This window comes from Glycine max, chromosome 1 (assembly GCF_000004515.6).
Source record: "Glycine max cultivar Williams 82 chromosome 1, Glycine_max_v4.0, whole genome shotgun sequence".
In the NCBI taxonomy this organism is placed as follows: Eukaryota; Viridiplantae; Streptophyta; class Magnoliopsida; order Fabales; family Fabaceae; genus Glycine; species Glycine max.
Window position 1 is genome coordinate 13,056,146 of NC_016088.4, and position 23,385 is coordinate 13,079,530.

At 34.3% G+C, this 23,385-nt stretch overlaps 1 protein-coding gene and 1 pseudogene across 1 annotated transcript in view; one reads left to right on the forward strand and one right to left on the reverse strand.

Annotated features, from left to right (window-relative positions):
* Window positions 1-1,083, forward strand: part of LOC121174307 (uncharacterized) — a 1,766-nt gene extending 683 nt beyond the window's left edge. Inside the window, exon 2 of the mRNA XM_041013371.1 lies at window positions 1-1,083. This exon is cut by the window's left edge and continues 82 nt beyond it. Within this exon, the coding sequence (XP_040869305.1) occupies window positions 1-599 (599 nt within the window). The 3' untranslated portion in view covers window positions 600-1,083.
* Window positions 1,084-11,335: 10,252 nt separating this feature from the next.
* LOC106799500 (guanylate kinase 3, chloroplastic-like) lies at window positions 11,336-12,212 on the reverse strand (annotated as a pseudogene).
* Window positions 12,213-23,385: the final 11,173 nt, after the last annotated feature.

Genomic DNA, 23,385 nt, shown 5'->3' on the forward strand with positions numbered 1-23,385 from the left:
TGGAAAAAATTACAATTTTATCCGAAGAGCAAGAAATAGTCACTGAGCCAGAGTCACATGGTCCTACATCAGAGCGTCAATTTCCCGCACAACAGTTTCACATGCTTCAGTCAAGTGTTGAAACTCAGGGCATAGACAGAAGAAGGGAGGCTGTTGAAGCGGAAGAATATTCCCAACAAATGGCGGAGCGTGGCCATGGAATGTATTACACGCCACAAACATTTGCTCAGTATCCGACACAGATGTATCAGTATCCTTTTCAGGGTCATCACACTGATACTTCTGCAAGTCAGCATTCGTTCGGTGGTGTTGTGAAAACACAAGCTCATTTTTCATGGCCCACTATGACCCCTTCACAGCAATATCATGGCCCAATTCCAACACCTAATGCCCCATTAGGAACACAATGGAATGTACCGGGACAAATACCTAATACGGGTGACTTATTCGGTGTTGATTTGCATCACGCATTTTCTGCGGAGGCTGACGAAGAAGAAGCAGGGAGGCATCGGGGCAGAAGAAATCCTGATCGCCAAGCACGAAGATGGGATCGACCATGTGGCACATCCTCACGGCATCATGGACACCAAAATGAATGATTTGCTTGTCTCTGTTTAAATATGTTTTTGTATATTTCTCATTTGAATTTCACATGTAATGTATGGTATTCAGTTTATTAAGGCTTACTTATGGATACAGTTTATGTCGCGTATCAAACTATAATAATCAATGAAGTTAATAAATAACTAACATAGAGAAAAGGAAAAAACAAAAGTTTCTAAGTAACGATGAACATCAATGTCATATGTGCACTAATCCCTTAACCGTACCTATTAAACCATTAACCCTAAAAAATAAAAACTAAACCCTTAACCCTAAAAACTAAAAACTAAACTCTAAACCCTAAAATATAAAAACTAAACCCTGACCCCTAAAATATAAAAACTAAACCCTAAACTCTAATCCCTTAACACTGCCTTTTAAACCCTAAACCCTAAAATATTAAAAATAAACCCTAAACCCTAATCCCATAACCATGCCTTTTAAACCCTAGACCCTAAAATATAAAAACTAAACAAACCCCTTAACCCTAAAAAATAAGAACTAAACACTTAACCCTAAAATATAAAAACTAAACCCTAACCCCTAAAATATAAAAACTAAACCCTAAACCATAATCCCTTAACCCTACCTTTTAAACCCTTAACCCTAAAAAATAAGAACTAAACACTTAACCCTAAAATATAAAAACTAAACCCTAAACCCTAATCCCTTAACACTGCATTTTAAACCCTAAACCCTAAAATATTAAAAATAAACCCTAGACCCTAATCCCATAACCATGCCTTTTACACCCTTAACCCTAAAATATAAAAACTAAACCCTAAACCCTAAAATATAAAAACTAAACCCTTAACCCTGCCTTTTAAACCCTAAACCCTAAAATATAAAACCTAAACCCTAAACCCTAATCCCTAAAACCTAAACCCTAAACCCTAATCCCTTAACCCTAAAATATAAAATCTAAACCCTAAACCATAAAATATAAAAATTAAACCATAAACCCTAAATACTAAATTCTAAACCCCAAACCCTAAACACTAAATTTTAAACCCTAAACCCAAACCCCTTAACCCTAAACCCTTAAATCCTAAATTCTAAACCCTAAAACCTAAGGCTTAGACCCTAAACACTAAACCAGAATACTTAGACACTAAACTATAATGACTATGTCCATAGTTTGTCATTGTAGATAGTTAAAAAAAACTAAGGTAGAGAAAAGAAAATAACTAACGTTTCTAACTAACGATCAACACCAATGTCACTCAACCTCGATTGATCCACTCCATTTATTTCAACTTCTAAATGTAATTTTATTTCATTAGAAGTACACATTCAAAAATAAGTAACTGACGATTTCATTGAAGACCAAAAAGTAAATACATTAAACAAAACCTAAAGCAATACAAGTCACTCATCTAACATACATAAATCAATTAAATGAATTACTCCCACGGTCAGATTGCATTTGACATCGGCGCCTATTGTGCCCTTCTGCTCCACATCTACTACATTTTTGTCGGTGGTCAGATGGTTCGACCCAATCCATCTCATTCCTTATCCTTGTTGATTTTGGCCGACCTTTCGCACAAGTTGTAGTTGGGTCAGGGATTAGTGTCCATGCCTCATCAGAAGGAGGAATTGCCGCTTCATTCCCAAGAGGCCACCACTATGCGAAGTATGCTTTTAAGATGTGCTCATTGGTGTAAACAACATCTATATATTGGTAGTAGTTCATGCTCACGTAACCACAAGCTGCAATAATGTGTGAACATGGATAGTGAAACGCAGAATACCTTCCGCATTGACAATAATGGCCATTCAAGTTAACTGCCCACTTTTGTCCGCCACGTTGCATTATAGGATTAAAGGTCTCCTCTACTTCAAACCTTGTCGAGTGGATATCATACACGCGAACGATGTGCGAACAAGCTTGTTCTTGATTTTTCCTAAGTTCTGTAACAAGCTTAGAACAATAAACTTGGCCTTCTCTTAATTGTCTTTGGGCTTGGCGACCACAATCAACAAAGTACTTTCGGCACCTACTATATGTTGACTTGGCCAACGCTGTTATTGGAATGCTGCGACAATCTTTCAATACCTTATTCACACATTCTGATAAGTTGGTTGTCATGTGACCATATCGTTGTCCAGATGTATCGTAAGCCATGCTCCATTTTTCCTTTGAAATGCGATCAATCCATCTTGCTATGGCTGGACTTAATTGACGAAATTTTTCTAAGTTTTGATCAAACACATGCTTGCAAGGAGTGTACGCTGCATCAAATTTGTTATCATCAAAAGTTGTACGTAGACATGAAACTCAAATTAAATTAATGTATAAAATAAACCTTACCCAATTTCTTGAACATCTCTTTTTGTTTCACGTTGTTGAATTTGCAATTGAAATTGTTGGCTATGTGTCGGACGCAGTACACATGATAACCGTGGGGAGGTTGCCAACCAAGTGCTTCGTTAGCGACAACAGACTTTATACTCGCGTGATGATCAGATATTAGACAAATTCCATTCTTATCTGTGACGTGTTCACGCAAGTGGGCCAAAAACCATGACCATGCTATTAGCGACTCGCCTTCGACCACGGCGAATGCTAGAGGAAGAATACCACCATTTCCATCTTGCGATGTGGCCATTAACAGGGTCCCACGGTATTTGTCGTATAAATGTGTGCCGTCAACTTGTATGATTGGCTTACAGTACTTAAAAGCCTCTTTGCATTGACCAAATGTCAAAAATACTCTATGAAACTGACGATGTTCGCGACTCACCCTATTACCAACAATAAAATCGTCATGTAGTATTTGAAAGTAAGAGCCAGGAGAATGATTTTGCATGTGTGTTAGCCATGACGAGAGTTTCACATACGACTCTTCCCAATCGCCATATTCAATTGCAATCGCCTTTTGTTTGGCCATCCATGCTTTTCTGTATGAAACCTTATAGGAAAACTCACTATTTATCCTTTCTTGAATCAAAGAAATTTTTATTGATGGATCTTTTCTGATCATGCCTGTAATTCAAATAATAAAATAAAATTACAAATTAAAATAACAAATAACACAAAAGTAGGATAATATGAACATCAAAAACGTACCTACTACGCAAGTCGCAATTAAATTTGAATCAAGCTTCTCATGGTCTTGTGTCATAGTCATATTTAGACATGTGTGCGGTCCACCCCATTATGTCACTTTCCATGCATCAGTTTTTTTGGATAAAATTGCCCTCATATAAAAAGGGCAAGGAGACTCTGCGGTGTTGTTGGGGCAACAAACGATATATTTGTGTGATTTCGTTTCAACAACCTTAAAACTTTGATGCACCTTCATCACATATTGTTTCAGTGCATTTTTGACCGCATCTTTACTGTCAAAATCCATGCCAACATATAATTCTTCTCCAACATTAAAAGTCGTTGGCATGTCCAGACCACAAATGTCCTCCTCGACCGGATGACTCCAATTGATATTATTATAATGCATAGCATCATTCCAAAATGGATTTTCAATTTCTGGTACACCTAATAATTTATAAAAAAAATCACGTCAACAAACTACTCCTATTTAGTTACCGTTAAATACAATTCTCATAAAAAGATAGATGTATTCAAGTAATTTTGTATTTCACAAACATTTACCTTCGGTTGGGTGAACATTTGAAACTGGTTCAACGATGTCAGTGACTTCATCATCTGTATCAGATATTCCATCATCACTATCATCTTCATCGAAAGACTCTTCAACGTATGAGTTAGATGCAAGATAATCATCATCATCATCATGTAAATTGCTTATATTTATTGGCAGTTCCGACTCATGATGAGATACATTACGTCAACATGACGTAACAGAATTTGCAGCATGAAACATAGAACCACCAGCAACATCCTTTTCTACGTACAATTCTAGAAATGACATTTGTTGTTGTTGTTGAAAACTTTCGATCATAGTTTCAACATCTTCGTCATCACAAATTTGCAACGCGACATATTTTCCTGAAACTAAAAATCTACAACTTATAGTAGAAATAATTTCATTATTTTCTAACTTTACCTTATCTCCAATTTTTTTTTTCAAAGCATTGAAACTAATTCCGCGTTTAATCTGAATCGCCTTTTTACTGCCTTCAAATATTACACCATCATTGTCTTCATATACTCTTCCGTTGAAATACAACACTGTAATAATTGAATTCATGATATACCTACATCAACAAAATTAAAATTAATTAATCATAACAACAGTCTTTTTAAAATAAATAAGTGTATTTGCTTGCTTCATCTACTAACTTAAACTTAAACTATTGATTAAAATTTCATTCTAACTTCAAAAAACTAGAAGGGAATCATGTAATTATTAGTAACACCTGTCCACCCATGAACAAATGCTTGTAAATAATTAAACATTATAAAAATTAACTTCAAACTAAAAAACCTAATTACAAAAATTAATACGCTTAAACTTCACGTATTAATTTTTTGTCTAAAAATAAATAATTACTGATAAAAATTAATACGTCTAAATAAATTAATACGTCTAAAAAAACAATTATTACTTCAATTAAATATTTTTGAATGATAAAAATAAATAAATGTATTTGCTTGCACTATTAAACTTAAACTATACATTGATACTTCATTCTAGCAAAAAAAATTATTACTCGAATTAAATAATTCAAAAAAATTTCCTTAACTTCCAAAACAACTCACCTCTAAATATTTTTAAGTTAGAAATAGCAACTAAAGATGCTTACAAATTTCTAAGCCACAAAAACCATAAACAAAGACGCTTTCAAATAATTACTGATAATAATTTTAAAATAACAATTCTAATTCCAAAAATTATTACACTTAAACTTTACCTTCAATTTTTAGTCTAACAATAAAATTTATTACTTCAACTAATATTTTTTCAATCATAAAAATAAAAATATTTATTTGCTTGCTCTATAAAACTTAAACTAGACATTCATACTTTATTCTAAAAAAAATTATTACACTAATTAAATAGTTTTTGAAAAATTCCTCAACTTCAAAATCTGTGACTATCACATATAAATATTCTTAAGGCTGAAATACCTTCAACAAAGGCTTATACATGGAAGAGTTACATTTTAAAAAAATTTAGACACAAAACCTATTTCAAATAATTAGTGGTAATAATTTTCAAATTCAAAATCTAATTCAAAAAATTACTACACTTAAATTTCAGCTTCAAATTTTATTTTAACCACAAAATTTATTACTTCAAAATAAAAAATTTGTAAATGATACAAATTATTAAAAAAATTAAGTTCAAACAGCATGAAATAATGCTTCTAACAAAAAAATAAAGTTGAAACAACATGAAAAAAATTTTGTTCCTTAAAATAAATTAAAAAAATCCTTACTTTCAATAGAACTTTGAAGTTGAAGATGAAATGAACTAACTTCAAACAAAAACAAACTTCAAACGTGTTTCAGCCTTTTCTTTCTCTCTTCAAACTAGTTTCTTTCTTTCTTCTCTCTTGCTTCAGAATGTTGTGAAATTTTAAGTTACATGATGCTCTATTTAAACAAAAACTACACACACTGGCCATTATTAAAGCATGCTCCCGAAAGTCACACTGGCCATTATTAAAGCATGCCTCTACAAGCTACACTGTATGCATGTGATACTTGCACAGAATGCATGTGAACTACAACTCTAGCCCTAGCCTGCATCACGAAAAAAATGCTTCAGCCTCTGCATATAATGCATGTGAACCACAGCCCTAGCCTTTGAGCCCTAGCCTGCATCACAATGCTTCAGTCTCATCATCAACAGTGGCATCTTCAGACTTAAGCATGGCGTGAACGTGTCTCGTAGGAGCCAATGGCGGGACTGTCCACGTTGGCATGTCCCGCCAGTACCAATGGCGGCATGGGCTCGTGTCTCGCAGGAAGGACTGGCGAGATGCTCATCTTTCCTAGTCAGCATGTCCCGCCAGTATGAATGGCGGCATGGGCAGTGAGTCACAGCATGTCTCGCTGTTGTCAATGGCGGCATCGTCTTTCTCGCCATTGCTTATGGCGTTACAAGCTTCACGCCAGTAGGACTGGCGGCATCCATGGCCATAACAGACCCTCCTTGCAAATTGTTTAAAAACAAACCCTGTTTGGTAAATAGTTTTTAAAAGAAGCCCCCTACAGTAAATTTGCCACATGTAAGTTCATTTTCTCATATGGGATTGGGTCCACTTGTCAAGAAACAATTTTTTAAAAAAACTTTTTAGGTAAATATCTGACTTATTTCTTGGTAAACCTTTTCAATTTCTTATATGTTTTATGGTTACAAGGGATCAAATGTTCACATTCCCGCATTGTTTTTAAATTTCAAGTCTTCCCCATATGCTTAGCAAACTTCCCTTTTTCCTTCTTGTATGAGGATATTGTAGTCATTTCCCAAGTGTGGGAGATTAAAAATAATTGTTTGAATTGGATAAGGAAGAGTTTGTTTTATATAATGGTGCTCTTACATATGCAATCACTTATTCCCAAGTGATTTATTTGTCTGAAATAATTCTTTCTATTTTCCTTTTGTACTGTCTTTTTTCTCCATGTTCTCTAGCATGCAAAGAAGCTCCATCTAGACACAAACAAAGATGATCTTGAGGCCGAAAAGAATTTTCAAGAAGCTTCAATGGCATATGAGGTGTACTGTTGTTGTTGTGCTTGTTAATACCTATAACTCTACTTGAAACTGTTATGTGATGATTGAACTGGCTTCTAGTTTCTTCTTGACTTTTCCCTCATTTGAATATCTGCATTGTAGATTTTGAAGGATGAGGAAAAAATGTCAACGGTATGATAAGGTCTTATGTCTTTCTAGGTATGTTTTTTTTTGCTCCTTTGTTGAACATTTTGCTGTTATACTGTATTGGGTTAAATTTTTATAATAGGTAACTGATTCTATGCACTAGATACCTAAACTATAGATGATAAGAGCATAACAAAGAAATAATAGTAGGACTTAACCAGAGGACCTCTGTTTTATGGAGATTGAAGAAGAGATATTGAGATGAAAGAAAAAGTGGAGGGTAGGGGTTGGAGAACAATGACACTTTTTTTTTTTTACTTCATTGTTATTTTGTCATATTTACCATCAATATCTTTTATTTGATTTAGTTTAAAATGGATATGCAGGTTCGCCATGATGCATATGTAAACCAAGAAAGGACCAATGGTTTTGGAGGCAACAATGGCTTTAATCCATTTGAGCAAATGTTTCATGATCATGTACCAACTTACTGGTTTCTATATTATTTTTTATTGGTCGTGCCTAATTATATATTAGTTGATCCTATTTCATTTTTTAATAGTATAGTTTGTATTAGAAATTTCTTAATAATCAAATCTATATAATGTTTTGATGTTAAATGTGTGTTGTTCAATCCAAAGGCAGAATGATCTACTTAGTTTTTAATAGTGTAAAAATGTGCATGCTTTCAACAATCATTCAATCAATCAAGCATCTTAATTTGTATATGGTATGTTTGGTTGTGCATTTATTTTGCTTTTAAATTTTTATTGTAGCAAAAATTATAAATTTTATAAATTATTTGTTTTATAATTTAACATAAATTTGCTTGACCATATATTGTAGCTTGTTGAATTCTTTTTTATGTTGGGAATTATTTAATTTTTTACTTCCTAGTTTCTTGTTTTCTTTTATTGTTTTGATTTGAAAGGAAATTGAATATGATATTCATAGATAAAATTGAATATGAAATTGAATACAATCATGATACTGTTGTGAATCCATTACATATTTGAGCAAGTTTAAATATGTAAATGTATATGCATTATAAAAAGCAATGCATATTGGCAAAGCTCTAAGATATTGTTTTTATTATTTTAATTAAAAAAACACATTCTAAGATGATTTTTTTGGTTTTTTTAAAAAACCTTCTTAGAAGGATACCATTCTAAGACTGTTCTTATATAAGAACAATCTTAGAATGGTATCCTTCTAAGACGGTTCTTATATAACAACCGTCTTAGAAAGATACTCTTTTCTAATACGGTTTTTGTTGGAACTGTCGTCAAAAGTTTTGACTTTCAACGACGTTAGCTACAAAGACGATTCAAAATCATCTTTGATTGTCTTATACAACTGTCGTTGTATGTGCCTTTTGTAGTAGTGTGACACAATCAAATTAGTTATTTCAAATCATATAATTTTTTATGCAAAAATCACCCAACAGGTACAAACATAATTTTCTCTCTCCAAGTAGGGTTTTTCTATTTATAAAATAGCAACCATGGTTCGAGTCATTTGTTTCCATAACACAAAAGTCATATGTTTCAATGTTTGGCAATCAAAAATTAAATAATCATCTACAAATGACATGGTTTTAATCTTATTATCTTCAAATTCTTCTATTCCCAAATATTTCCACCTAAGATGCTAAAGGCATATGTATATCGGTATATATAGATATATCATTAAAATTGTACTGGCATAAGATAGCATAATTGACTAAAGATAGAGTAGTTGAGTAAATTACAGGATGCTAGGAGTCTCTAATCCAACACAAGTTAGTAAGTAATAGATGACACATGCATACGAAGAGTGTGTGTAACAATATCCTGATCCTAATTTCCTCACCCCATTTCTAAAAAAATTTTAATAGTTGTTTCTAAATTACTTCGTGCCATAAGATTTGATGTTGCATGGCCATAGATATTGGACACGACACTACAATAAGCAGTATACAAAAAAAAAATAAGTTCACACAATGATAACAAACCACACAAGTAAAGAGCACTTGGATTTTTAAATTATTCAAAGTAAAAGAAACAAATTGCCATTAGTAAGATATTGTGAGTGAATCAGTGATAGCAAACTGACATTATTTATAAAACTGAAAAGGAACAATAAATTCCTCCACAGAGGAAGCCTTTTGAAGAAAAAACTGAAGTTGATAGTTTTATTTTGCAAGAAAGAGCATCTGCATCCCTCTGTTGGTCATTTTGCTATGATATGATATCCACAATTTTGCACATGAACATGTTACTACCTTTCTTTTTTTGAAAAAAAATTGTTTTACTAATTTTATTCAGTCATACAATTGATACAAAACATATTATTAGATAATACTTAAAAGTGTTATTAAAGAAAACAAACAAGCATACCAAGGCGAGTGGATAATGTATTAGATAATTGCTAAAAGCCAATGCTTCAGACTGCATGATATGAAAGAAAATAAAATGTTATCTAAGGGAAATAAAATGGCAAGAGATATGGTATAACATTCGTGTTCTGCTATGCCCCTGTCAAAGCTGAGAGTTACTAATTTTCTAAAAGTAGTAATAAAAGTTACATGGAAAAATTAATGTGTGAATAAAATTAATGTCTTTATAGAACCCTGTCATGTGACATGCCATTATTCAGTTACAAACAATGTCAAAAAAGTTTTAAAAAATTGTCATTATTGAGTAAAATTGTGTGCAAATTCCATTCATTCCCTCTCTCTTTATCAATGATAAACTGATCCTAAGAATTATTTAGTCCCACAATGTTGCTTTCTACAAAGGTTGTATACTGGACATCTCATACTCCAAGTCTTGGAGCCACAATTTGTAGTTTTGTGTTTCTTATTTAAGAGATAAAAGCCCCCGTAGTATAAAAATCATTCACATGTTTTTGCTAAATAGCTTAAGCTTTTAGGATAGTTTATTCATGACAATGGTATAATTCACATTTCCTTTTTTCTTTTCCCCTTTTCTATGCTGATGTTTGTTAATTTTCAAGAAGAAAGCAAGCATAACAACATCTTTTATGTCCCTGTGAGACACTCCAATACAGTTGTGAATATAAGCTAGTGCTCTACATATCTAAAAAAAATAAGAAATAGAAGACATGAGAACCAACAAAGTGATATAGACAATTGCCTTAATAGTAAAACTCACAAGAAAGAAGAAAATAAATTGTAATATAGTACTTAGAAATATACCTGGTAAAAATAGAGTTTCATATATATCAAAGGCATTCTTTGACTCATTTTGTTGTAATGTCTGATAACTTGGTGGTCAATCTCAGGAACAAACTCAAGTACCAAATTAAGATAAAGCTCGTCCTTTTCCATCTACCATAGTTGCTTCTATTTCTTGCCTTTAGTTTAACAAGTTACAACATAAGTACACAACATATTTACCAGGAAGTTGCTCAAATGATTGATGGCGTGATACAAACTGAAAGGCAAACAGACCAAGATAAAATAGACATTTTATCTTTACCCTTTCATCCCTTATTTTCATACCATTCATCTCATTAGGTAACCTTTCAACAACTATCGAACTTGCATTCACATCTCTATTTCATTCAAACATAACAGGTAAATTGAAGGATTTGCTGCATAGTATATCCTCCAGTATGTCAATCTCAACACAAATCATTTTTTAGCACAAACTGCATCTTGGGATTAATATTAACAACTTAACATGTTAATCCAGAGTTAGTATGATGTGAAGGACATTGACATGTTACTCAAAATTTGTTTCACAAAGAATGGATTCACAGGTTGCAGAAACACCAATCCTTTCCACAATGAAACACACATTAGACAATTTCATCTTCAATGACCTCACCAATAAATCAAATCATTCAAGTGCAAACAAATCCATTCAATTGAGCATGAAAATTTCACATAAAACATGAGCCCTTAATAACAAACCCAGAAAAAGATAAGAAAAAATTGTCGTGTTGAGTGTCCATTATAAGAAGGGAGTCCTCTAAGAAACCCTAGCTTTCTTGGCATCAATAATTGACTCCATCAACCTGAGTGCATTATAAGGCTTCCCTTTTGCATTAACCACAACATAATCAAAATGCTAGACATGCTTCATCTCCTCCCTGGTAGTACTAATCCTCACCAACAACGACTACATAGTCTTCGTCTTTTGGTCCACGAGCCTCTCAACTAGTGCCATCTCGCTCTACGCCGCCACAAACACAAACACCGCCGACTTCCCGAGCACCTTCTTCAACGTCACAGCCCCCTGAATGTCAACCCTCAAAATGACGTCACAGCCTTTTGCGAGACACTCCCGAATCTTCTACTTCAGCATGCCCTTGTAGTCACCGTAGACCAGAGCGTACTCCAGCAGCTCCTCCCACTCCACCATCCCAAGAAACTCCTCCTTGGAGATGAAGATGTAGTCCTTCCCATCAACCTCGATAGGGTAGCGGGGCGCGTGGTAGTGGTGACAAGGAAATGGAGGGTGCAATAGGAGTCACGGAGGCGCGCAAAGAAGGCGTCCTTATCGACACCGTTGAGGTCACTGATGACGATGATTAGAGGGTTAGGGTTTGGAGAGAGAGGCTCTAAGCTGAAATGGGAGCCTATGGAAGCTTATAGGGTGTGGAGGAGGAGATTGGAGCGTTTTGATTTTTCCAAAGTAGGGATTGGGATGGAGCGTTTTTCGAGCGTCCCCCATTTTGGAAGAGAAGAAGGAGATTTTTTTTTTTTAGTAAGGTCGCAAAGATAGGGTGTACAAAGAGAATGGAAGATTGAGCATCAGAATAAGGAGAAGGTGCGCGAGAATGAGGAGACAAATTTCAAAGAATATATTCTAAGAAAATCGTCTTTGAATACTAGATTTTTAAGACAATTTTAATAAAACCATCTTTGAACACTTAATTTCTAAGACGGTTTTTATAAAACGGTCATCGTACAACTCTTGTTATTTAAAAAATTGTCACCACGTGACATTCTAAGACGATTCCGCATTACCGTCTTAGAATGTACGTTGTATAAGCCAAGTTTTTTAGTAGTGTATTTTCCCATCAACATATGTTTTATTTTTATGTTGTTATATTTATTTTTTGTCATATGGATGAGTGTTCTTTTTATTATCATTTGGAAATTGAGGGCTTTTGTGCATTAGTTTAAGGATTTTTTTTAACTAAATGGGGGTAAATTGTTTTTTAAAATTACCAAAGGCTAGCAAATTTTAAAAAATTATCTGGTCAAGGATAAGTTGTGTTTCATAGATACGACTTCAATACGAATGTCATGTTGTGTTTTACGACTTTTAAATGGTCTTTCTAAGTAGCAACTATGTTGGATCAAGTGGCCTCGGAATAATTAAGAAGGGGGGGTTGAATTAATTATTAACGTGTCTTGACTAATTAAAAATCTATCCTTCTTGATGTTACTAGATTCAATTAGGCTTTTACTACTAAGTTAAGAAAGTAAAGAACAGAAATAGAAACTTAACCAAAAGTAAAAGCGACAATTAAAAGTACACAGCGGAAATTAAAGAGTGTAGGGAAAAAGAGCACAAACACAAGATTTATACTGGTTCGGCCATAACCCGTGCCTACGTCCAGTCCCCAAGCAACCAACCGGTTCTTGAGATTTCTTTCAATCTTGTAAAATCCTTTACAAGCCAAAGATCCACAAGGGATGTACCCTCCCTTGTTCTCTTTGAATAATCAAGTGGATGTACCCTCCACTTGAACTGATCCACAAGAGATGTACCCTCTCTTGTTCTCAGTATAACAATCCCCAAGTAGATATACCCTCTACTTGTACCACAAAGGATGTACCCTCCAATGTGTTGGCACAAAGAATGCTGAGGCGGTTAGTCCTTTAAATCTTTGTAAGGGGAAACAAAAGATATCTCAGGCAGTTAGTCCTTTGAAATCTTTTGTTTAAGCGGAAGGGGAAGAATCAAAAGAATTCTCAGGCGGTTAGTCCTTTGAATCTTTTGGCAAAGAGAGACGAGAGACACAAAAGAATTCAGGCAGTTAGTCCTTCTATTCTTTTGGCAAAGGGAGAAGAGAATGAAAAAGATGAATAACACAAGTTTTTGAACAATGAACTTTTCTTGAAAGAGAAATTATTGAACAAAAACTCTTAGAAAGAAATTGAGAAATGAATCAACAATTTCTGTAAAAAAAAACTTGTTGAAAGATGAAGAGAAATGAGTTAGAAAGTTCTGTACAAAGCGTTGAAAGATTGATTGAAAGATGTTATGAAATTCATGACATGGTCACATATTTATAATCTCTTGATGACTCAAGTTAAAGTTTGTGACTATTAGCAATTTCTTTAAAACTAGTCACCCTTTAAAAATTGTGACTCTTTTGAAAACTAGTCACTTAAAAAGTTGTGACTTTTGAAAAAAATTTCAGAAACAAGTCACTTGAAGAATTGTGACTTTTGGAAATTTATTTTTCGAAATCAGTCACTGGTAATTGATTATCATCAAGGTGTAATCGCTTACACATCAACAGATGTGACTCTTCATGTTTAAATTTGAAAATCAAAACGTTTAGAAACACTGGTAATCGATTACAAGTATTGTGTAATCGATTACACAAGTTTAAAATGATTTGAAAATGTTTAAACACAAGTTGTGACTCTTGAAATTTGAAATCTAAAATTTTAATACACTGGTAATCGATTACATGCTCATGGTAATCGATTACAACTTTGTAAATCAGTTTTGAAAACAATGTTGGCTACTGGTAATTGATTACTACCTTCTGGTAATCGATTACCAGAGAGTAAAACTCTTTGGTAATGATTTTGTGAAAACTTCTTGTGCTACTCAATATTTTGAAAAACTTTTTTAGTACTTATCTTGATTAAGTATTCTCTTGATTCTTGAATCTTGATCTTGATTATTCTTGAATCTTGATTCTTGAAACTTGATTCTTGAATCTTCGGAATTTGCTTAACTCTTGATTCTTCGACATCATCAAAATAACCTTGGAAGGCATTGCTTCCACAAACTAGTGTAAGAATTTAATTCTGAATTTTTTAAAAAAAAAAACTTAAATTTTCAATATTAGGTTTTTCCAGAAGTTGTGTGTCTTTGATCCTGACTTTTAGTTTCCTAAAAAATTAGAGTTAATTTGTGGTTTGCTTAAAATTTTGTTATATATTTTTAAGAAATTATGAATTAATTTTTATGTTCAGGGAAAATTTTTTTTAAAAAATGTTCAAGAACTTAATTAAAACCCGTGCAATGCACGGGAGTTTTAACTATAATATTAAAAGAAATCATTTATATAACTTGAATTTTCCTTTCAAGGAATTTGATACTTTAATGTGAATATATTCATAGTAATTTTTTTACCATTTCATATAACTATTTATCAATCATTTTTTCTTATTAATATACTTTTTTGTCCGCAGTGTAACATCCCTAATTTATGGACATTAGTGATATATAAAATAGACACCTTTATGGGATAGTCTTTATATTTAATTGTAAAAGGAAACCCTTTAGTGTAGAAGCAAAGCTTCATGATGAATCAAGAGTGATTCAAAGATGTTTTGATGATAACAAAGATGATAACAAAAGATGATGACAAAGGTGATGACAAAAAGCTCAAAGGTCAATCAAAGAATGAGTTCAAGATATTCAAGATAGAATCAAGAACACTTCAAGATTCAAGAGGAAAGTTGATTTCAAGAATCAAGATTCAATAGATCAAGATTTCAAGACTCAAGATTCAAGAGATCAAGATTCAAGACTCAAGATTCAAGAATCAAGAGAAGGCTTAATCAAGATAAGTATGAAAAGGTTTTCTCAAAAATTGAGTAGCACATGGATTTTTCTCAAAACATGTTTACCAAAGAGTTTTTACTCTCTGGTAATCGATTACCAGATTGTTGTAATCGATTACCAGTAGCAAAATGGATTTGAAAAAAATTTCAACTGAATTTACAACGTTCCAATTGATTTCAAAAAGCTGTAATCAATTACAATGTTTTGGTAATCGATTACCAGTGCCTTTGAACGTTGAAATTCAAATTCAAATGTGAAGAGTCACATCCTTTCACATAAAAGCTTTGTGTAATCAATTACACTGTTTTGGTAATCGATTACCAATGATTGTTTCTGAATAAATCAAAAGATGTAACTCTTCAAATGGGTTTTAACTTTTTCAAATTGGTTTTAAGTTTTTCTAAAAGTTATAACTCTTCAAAATGGTCCTTTTGACCAGACATGGTCCTCTTGACCAAACATGAAGAGTCTATAAAAGCAAGGCTTTGTTTTGGATTCAATTATTCATTCAATCTTTCAAAGAATCTTTCTATCCAATCAATTCATTACAATCCTTTACAAGCCTTGAATCTCTTTGAACTTCTTCTTCTTCTTTGTGCCAAAAGCTTTCCAAAGTTTTCTGGTTTTTCTAAACCTTGAAAACTTGTGCTATTCTTTCTTTTCATCTCTTCTCCCTTTGCCAAAAAGAATTCGCCAAGGACTAACCGCCTGAATTCTTTTTGTGTCTCTCTTCTCCCTTTTCCAAAAGAACGAAGGACTAACCGCCTGAATTCTTTTGTGTCTCCCTTCTCCCTTGTCAAAGAATTCAAAACGACACAGTCTGAGAATTCTTTTGATTCTTCCCTTTCCCTTATACAAAAGTGTTCAAAGGACTAACCGCCCGAGAATTCTTTTGTATCCCCATTCACAAAGTATCAAAGGTTTAACCGCCTAAGATCTTTGTCTTAACACATTGGAGGGTACATCCTTTGTGGTACAAGTAGAGGGTACATCTACTTGGGTTGTTGACTGAGAACAAGAGAGGGTACATCTCTTGTGGATCAGTTCTAGTGGAGGGTACATCCACTAGGTTCAAAGAGAACAAGGGAGGGTACATCCCTTGTGGATCTTTGCTTGTAAAAGGATTTTTACAAGGTTGAAAAGAAATCTCAAGGACCGCAGGTAGCTTGGGGACTGGATGTAGGCACGGGTTGTTGTCGAACCAGTATAAAAACTCTTGTGTGTTTGTCTCCTTCTTCCCTACTCTTTTACTTTCCGCTGTGCATTTTAATTTCCGCTTTTACTTTTGGTTAAGTTTCTCTTCTACTACTTATTCTCTTAACAACATAAGTAAAAGCCTTAGAAGAGTAAATTTTTAATTAGTAAAGGTTTAGGAATAATTAATTCAACCCCCCTTCTTAATTATTCTAAGGCCACTCGATCCAACAATTGTCTCATATTTGGAATTGATGAGAATAGGATAACATAACCCAAATCAGGAGTCAAGGCCCACAAAGCGCCCCCCCCCCCCCCCCTCCCTCCCCCCACCACACACACACATGTTTAAGAGGAGAAAGGATAGTTAGAGGGAGAAAGAAAAGAAAGAGAAGCATAGATCTAGAGACTCACTGCCAAGAGCTCATTTCAACATGTTCCTAGAGGTGAGTGCTTTTCCCTTTCCCTTGAGTATTTCATTGATAGTTTTCCTTGATCCTTACTCTTTTCATTTTCATACACTACTCATGGGATTTAGGGAAGCTGATGAGTTAGAGTTATTTTTACTTAGATAAGGAGTTTTTATGTTGGGGTTCAATGTTATGAAGCATTAAGGATGATTATTTGTGTGTTTATTGTGATTTTGGAAGGTTAGGTAGCCATTAATGGTGTTGGAAGCTTGGATTCACGAGTTGCTGGAAACATAGTTTGGCTAAGAGACAATTTATGGCTAAGCTAAATTTTTGGCAAAAAAGAAGTTTGGAGAAATTTGGTTAAGCAACAATTTGTGGTTAAGCCAAATTTGTGGCTGAAAAGAATTCTAGAGAAATTTGGCTAAGCGAAAATTTGTAGCTAAGTGAAATTTGTGGCAGAATTGAAGTCTAAAGAAATTTTCCCAATCAACTATTTGTGGCTAAGCCAAATTTGTGGCAAAATGAAAGTATGGAGAAATTTGGCTAAGTAGAAATTTGTTGCTAAGCCAATTTTTTTAAAGATAATGTTATTTACCTTGAGTACTTTTTGGAGAGTTTCCAAACTAATTTTAAATAGACATATAATTGTTTTATGAACTATATAGAAGAAGTAAAGTTACTTTTATGAGAATTGTTCTTTTGTTTTAGATATTACCTTTCAAAGATGAATGTGGATAATTATGAATCTTATAAATATTGAAATAAATATAGTAGAATTATCAATAATATAATAAGTACTTTATTGTTGAGATGTTTAGATGATTAGTGAAATGTTATATCTTGAGAAGAATAACTTGAATGAATTATTTAAAAGTAGTATGTTATTAATGAGATGATGATACGTATGATGTGAGTGTGGACTTGATATTAGAATTGACCATAGATATATTGAATGAGTTGTTGTTGTTGTTGTCGTTGTCGTTGGTATATGTGTGTCCACAAAAATGTTCTGTTGTTGTCATTAGTACATGGTGGATGCATGGTTAGTGCACAGAAATGTACTAGTTACCGCTAATACACGGTGGGTGAACAAAAATATACTATTGTTGTTGGTATACGACATATGCACAGTTGGTGCACAGACATATAAGTAGGAATGTAAGTTAAGGGTGCTAGATGGGCTCTCAACCTAGTGCTGGATGTAATGACCCGCCTCGTCATCACAATATCATCACTCAAAAATGCGAGAAAATTTTAGATTTTTAATGAAAACTTCGTTAATTTGCTTATATAAAAAATATTATAGTAAATCTGAACTCCACAATATATATACATACATACACACTCTTAGACAACGCACCATTACTTAACCAAATACATACACATGAGTATAGTAGTGCAATGCACATCATTCACAAAATTAAAGGTAAATTTGTTCGTACATATAAATAAATTTGTGATTTACATCCTCATATCAACAAAAGAATTACAGAACCAACTATGAAGGAGTTTATTAACAAAACACAACTCTCTCCCAAAATAATCCCAACGTCATCACGTCGACTCGGCGGCTCCACAAAAGAAACTCACTCCTCGTCCTCTACTGTTGTCATTCTGCTCCCACAAACAAGGATTCGTGATCATCACAGGTACCAACCACAAGGTACAAAATGCAAGGGTGATTTCATTATAAACAGAAAACATTAACAAATATCATAAGCGCACACAAACATTTACTAGTCCAACACATACCCAACAACAATCATCATCAGTCCATCGTTCCAAACAATCATGCTCAGTATGATGCATGCACCTGACCTCAACTCTCAGATGCAATGTGGTACCATCCCCAAGGAAATAGCCTAAGCGTGTCCACACGACACTCCCACTTAGGAAAAAACTAGGCAGTAATTGTCAAGGCCACCCTACTGTGCACAGGCAACTTCCCCCCCCCCCCCCCACGGTGATCAGCCTGAGTCTCAAGGGAGTTCCAAATCGAGTGACACACCCCCTAGTACAAGTATTTCTCCTCACGAGAAACTACAAGTACTTGCTGGCCAAGTTACACTATTTCCGTGTCAAATGAGGTACGAAACATGGGCACCATCAAGTGCAATGACCATGGATAAACTAAAGATCCTAAGCCATCCCCCTCAAGAGATGCTTAGACTATTTAACCGCTCTATTTCCCCCACTAGGGACATCTGACAAGGTCAAAGCACCCCCCGATGAACGTACACAACATTCAACGTATGAAACATGGCATCATCAAGTACACTGACCATGGATAGATTAAAGATCCTAAGCCATCCCCCTCAAGAGATGCTTAGACTCTCTAACCACTCTATTTTCCCCACTAGGGACATCCGACAAGGTCAATGCACCCCCCATGTACATACACAACATGCAACGTATGAAACATGGCATCATCAAGTACACTAACCATGGATAGATTAAAGATCCTAAGCCATCCCCCTCAAGAGATTCGTAGACTCTCTAACCACTCTATTTCCCCCCACTAGGGACATCCGACAAGGTTAATTCACCTCCATGTACATACACAACTTGCATCATCACAATGTAATTTCAACATCATCAACATCTCGTCTCGGCATCACTCTCAACATGAACGTTATTTCATTCTCAATGGCATTATCAATAACAACAACATCTTCTCATATTAACATAATCATCAATAACATCATCAACTCATAGTGACACAATTCATCTATAACATCATCACAAACATCATCATCACCTCATATCAATTCATGACATCATATCAACATCAACAGTAAGTCACATTCCACTTATACATACATCTATAGTTCATGCCTGAGATTCACACTTCCCAGGTCTTCAGACCACACAAGTCTAACACTAAGGTTATTAAGCAATGATAGATATGTCACATCCCATTAGTCGAAAACATTATTTTTCTTGAAAACCAGCATGCAACAGGGACAGGCATACATCCCCATAGTTAGCTTCCCTGACCCCTAACTATGGCATTAAAAACTGTAACTATAATGAACTCCCCTCACTTATTGTGAGCTCTCCTTCAGTTCCTCTGTGCATTGCTCAAAAGTTCCCCTCGTTCACGCTCGTCAGTCCAAACGCGAGGTTTTATATACCAAATTGAAGGAAATTTAGTATAGATTTTAGGAACAAGGTTAATAACAACGTTCAGAGTCAAATACCCCTATCAAAACATAAGGGCTGAAGGGTGTTTCAGATTTTACTAAAAGGAAACATCATTTTGAAATTTTGATCACGCCAATGTGACCGAGGTTCGGTGAAAGTCACAAAAATAACATCAATGTCATAAAAGATAACTTTTACAATGTCTCATTCTCTAGGGTTTTTCAAAGGAAGTGTAAAAACACTCTATTACAGTACCCAGCATACAAGAGACACTAAGAGGAACTCAAACTAACTAGGAGAAAGGTTTAGAAATCAAGATTACCTTAGAGAAACTATGAAATTGAGGATTAGGGGATTTTCTCCACCGAATCCTTGAGGAGGATTCTGAGGATTCCGCTCCAATTAAAGTGTTCCTCTTAGTGTGGGGGTTCAATGGCAAGCAACGGTGGCTCACGGCAGCCATCGGTGGTCTTGGGTGATGGAAAATGAGGTTTTAGGGTTTGGGTGGTGTTTTGGAGAAAAAGAGAGTAAAAAATCATGTTTTTCATGCTGAGAATGTATTTATAACCTATAGATCTCGCTTAGCAAGCTCATCTCGCTAAGCTGGAGTCCACTTTTCACGCGTATCATGAGAATTCACGCTTAGCGCAACTTCCACTGCACTATGGCTCGCTTAGCGCGCCCCTGCTCACTCAGTGCAATTCCCTCTCTGGTTGGAATTGCGCTTAGTGCGCCCTTCTCGCTTAGCGAGACAACAAAAGTTGTTATTTTCCAAATACCAACGGTCAGACTGTGGAAACATGTCTTAGAAAGCTTCAGACAAAATTTTAAAATGATCCAACGGTTAACGAATCTGGGATCGTGATTTTACTAAGATAGGTTTGGGAAAATTCTAAAATCTCATAATTTCAACTTAGTTCAACAAAACTCCACAAACTCAGCATCCACATCAATAAATTCATACACGACTAACTCAATTCATACCTCAAATCATTCAAGTCAACCATATAGTCAAATAACAAGATAAATACAATTAAACATCAATTTATAACTATAAATATTTCAGGGTGTTACACTAGAGGTTATCATGGTGGCTAACGAGAATGAGCCTACAGAATAGACGAATGGGAAAATCCATATAGATGTATGGTTTTGCAAACCTACAGAGGTAAGCCAATACCCGCACTTGTCTATATTCGATAAAACCACACCTCCTCCGTAAGGTCTAAGAGACTCTCGGATGGTCAGAGTGTGAGTACCATGTTAGGGGATGAAGCTCATTGGAGACCGCTCATATTGTGTTGAAAAGCTCAGAGTTTGAGTTTGAGGTAGCCTAGTTGGCTGCTAGTGTATGTTAGTTGTGATGACAATGGTCTAGTTGGTTGTTGGTGTGTGACAATTGTGATGTTTGAGCCTAATAAGAAATTTGAGGATTGATATGTGATTATGTTGATAAAAGTATGTCAATTGTTGATGATGTTGTTTAAGTAAGATGTTATGATGAATTCTGATGATTGGATGCTGATGAAAACTTTTGATAGTTGATGTTTGAATTCACATGGCGATGTCTGACGATTAATCTATGATGTTACGGTCTGTTAGTATATATTGATGTACATGTATAAGATAACTTTTTATGAAATGAGTTGGATTATAAACTGTTGGTTTTTATGTCTTATTTTTTAGGTATATAAAACCTAGCTTTATTTCGTTTTTCCTTGATTGGAATTTGCTTATGTTATGCATATGGATGAGTCTAACTTAGGGTTATTATGCAATTGACTTGTAGAAAGGAAATATGCTTAATAGAGAGGTGATACGAGCCTAATTGGGTAGTTAGAAAAAGAAGAGGTTGTACATATTTTCCATTCAATGAAATAATGAAGTGAGATTCTAGTGAGTTGTTAAAAATAAGAGAATGATGTTTATGTGTCATATGACACTGGTGGCTTTAGAGTTAGCCAAGATGATTAACTCTAGGTGCCTAACTAAAGTTTAAGCTATGGTCTCATGAGATATTTATAACAATGATTGATGAGATAATAGTTGTGAGATAGAGTACTTGAGAAAAGGAAAGGAGAAACCATGAAAGTTAAGAAAAAGATGTTTAGAATGGAGAGTAACCTAGAGTCCTTAGAGCACTCATTGAGATGTTATGTCTCATCTCTTCTAGTTTTCATGTTTATTTTATAGGTTAGTAGATGAATACCTCTTCGGAGAAGCTTGAAGCTTGGAGCTACTTGCTTGGAGGAAGATTATAGTATTTTTGTAACTCCAAATGTATGCGAACTTGGTTCATCTTGTATGTACCTTACTTCTATTTTGTAAGGTACATAAGTGTCAAGAGCTTTATTTTAAACTTGTTTATATTATATGTGCTTAAGTTTTAGTTTTCGCGTAGTTAATTCTAATATCTTATGTTTTAAATTTACAAAATTTAATAATATAAGAATGCAAAAGATAATATTTGTTAAGGTGTTAAAGTTTGCACTATATTAAAGAATTGTTTAATATCTCCACCAGCTAATAAATAAGAGAATCGCTCTTAATTAATTGTTTCAACAGAGGGACTTTGATAAAAAATTTGGTGAGAACTTCTCTCTGGGTTCCTTGTTGAACCAATCTCAGACTTATCAAGATAATCCTTGTGGCGTGTACCTTGACTTATCTTCCCTCTCTGGAAGTGGCGTCATCCAAAAACTTTGTGACCTATATCAAGCGATCCGCTCCTAGTAAGGATCACATCACCTTACTTCTTTTGTGCTTTACCAAATGATGTGGTTCATCCAAGAGTCTTATTGGCACAAATTCCTTTATATCAATGTGATGATACGTACTATGGTCTTGATCGTAGTTTCCCAATTATCAATTAAGTAAATATTAATTATGTTTCTTGAAATGAATCTATAGTAAGTAATTCAGCATATTGTATGTAGTATGGCATTGCCCATCACAATAGTGTGGTTCAATGGGTTGTGTATGAAATCTGAATGTTTTCTTACCTTCCATTCTTAATAAGACAAATATTTCTTTAATTTTCAGAGGATACGTCACTGTCTAAATAGCAATACTGATGATATATCGTAAGTTACTCATCTTTCAAACCATGTGAATAACATGAAAGTTGCATGAATGATGAACAAGTAGCTCACAGATGCTGAGGTTTGGTTTGATTTTTGTTTCATCCAAGTATCAAAATTATGTTTCTGAGAAGTCATCAAAGTACTTACTTGATACAATCAAACCTGTGAGTCATCTACTTTTTGGACTGTTGTGCATTTCTATTCTAACCTGATATGGATGAGGGGGGGGGGGTGGATTTGGTGACAATTTGTTGTTTAATTTACTTGGTTTTAAAATGAGTGAGAACATAGGGGAATTAAGAGTTGAGACTATAGTGAGGGTAACTGCTTTCTGAATTAACAGTTTTGGTTTTGCCAAAAGCTTATTTTATCTAGTCATGATTACGATCAGTGCACACTGTCAGTCATCAATCTAAATATGGGC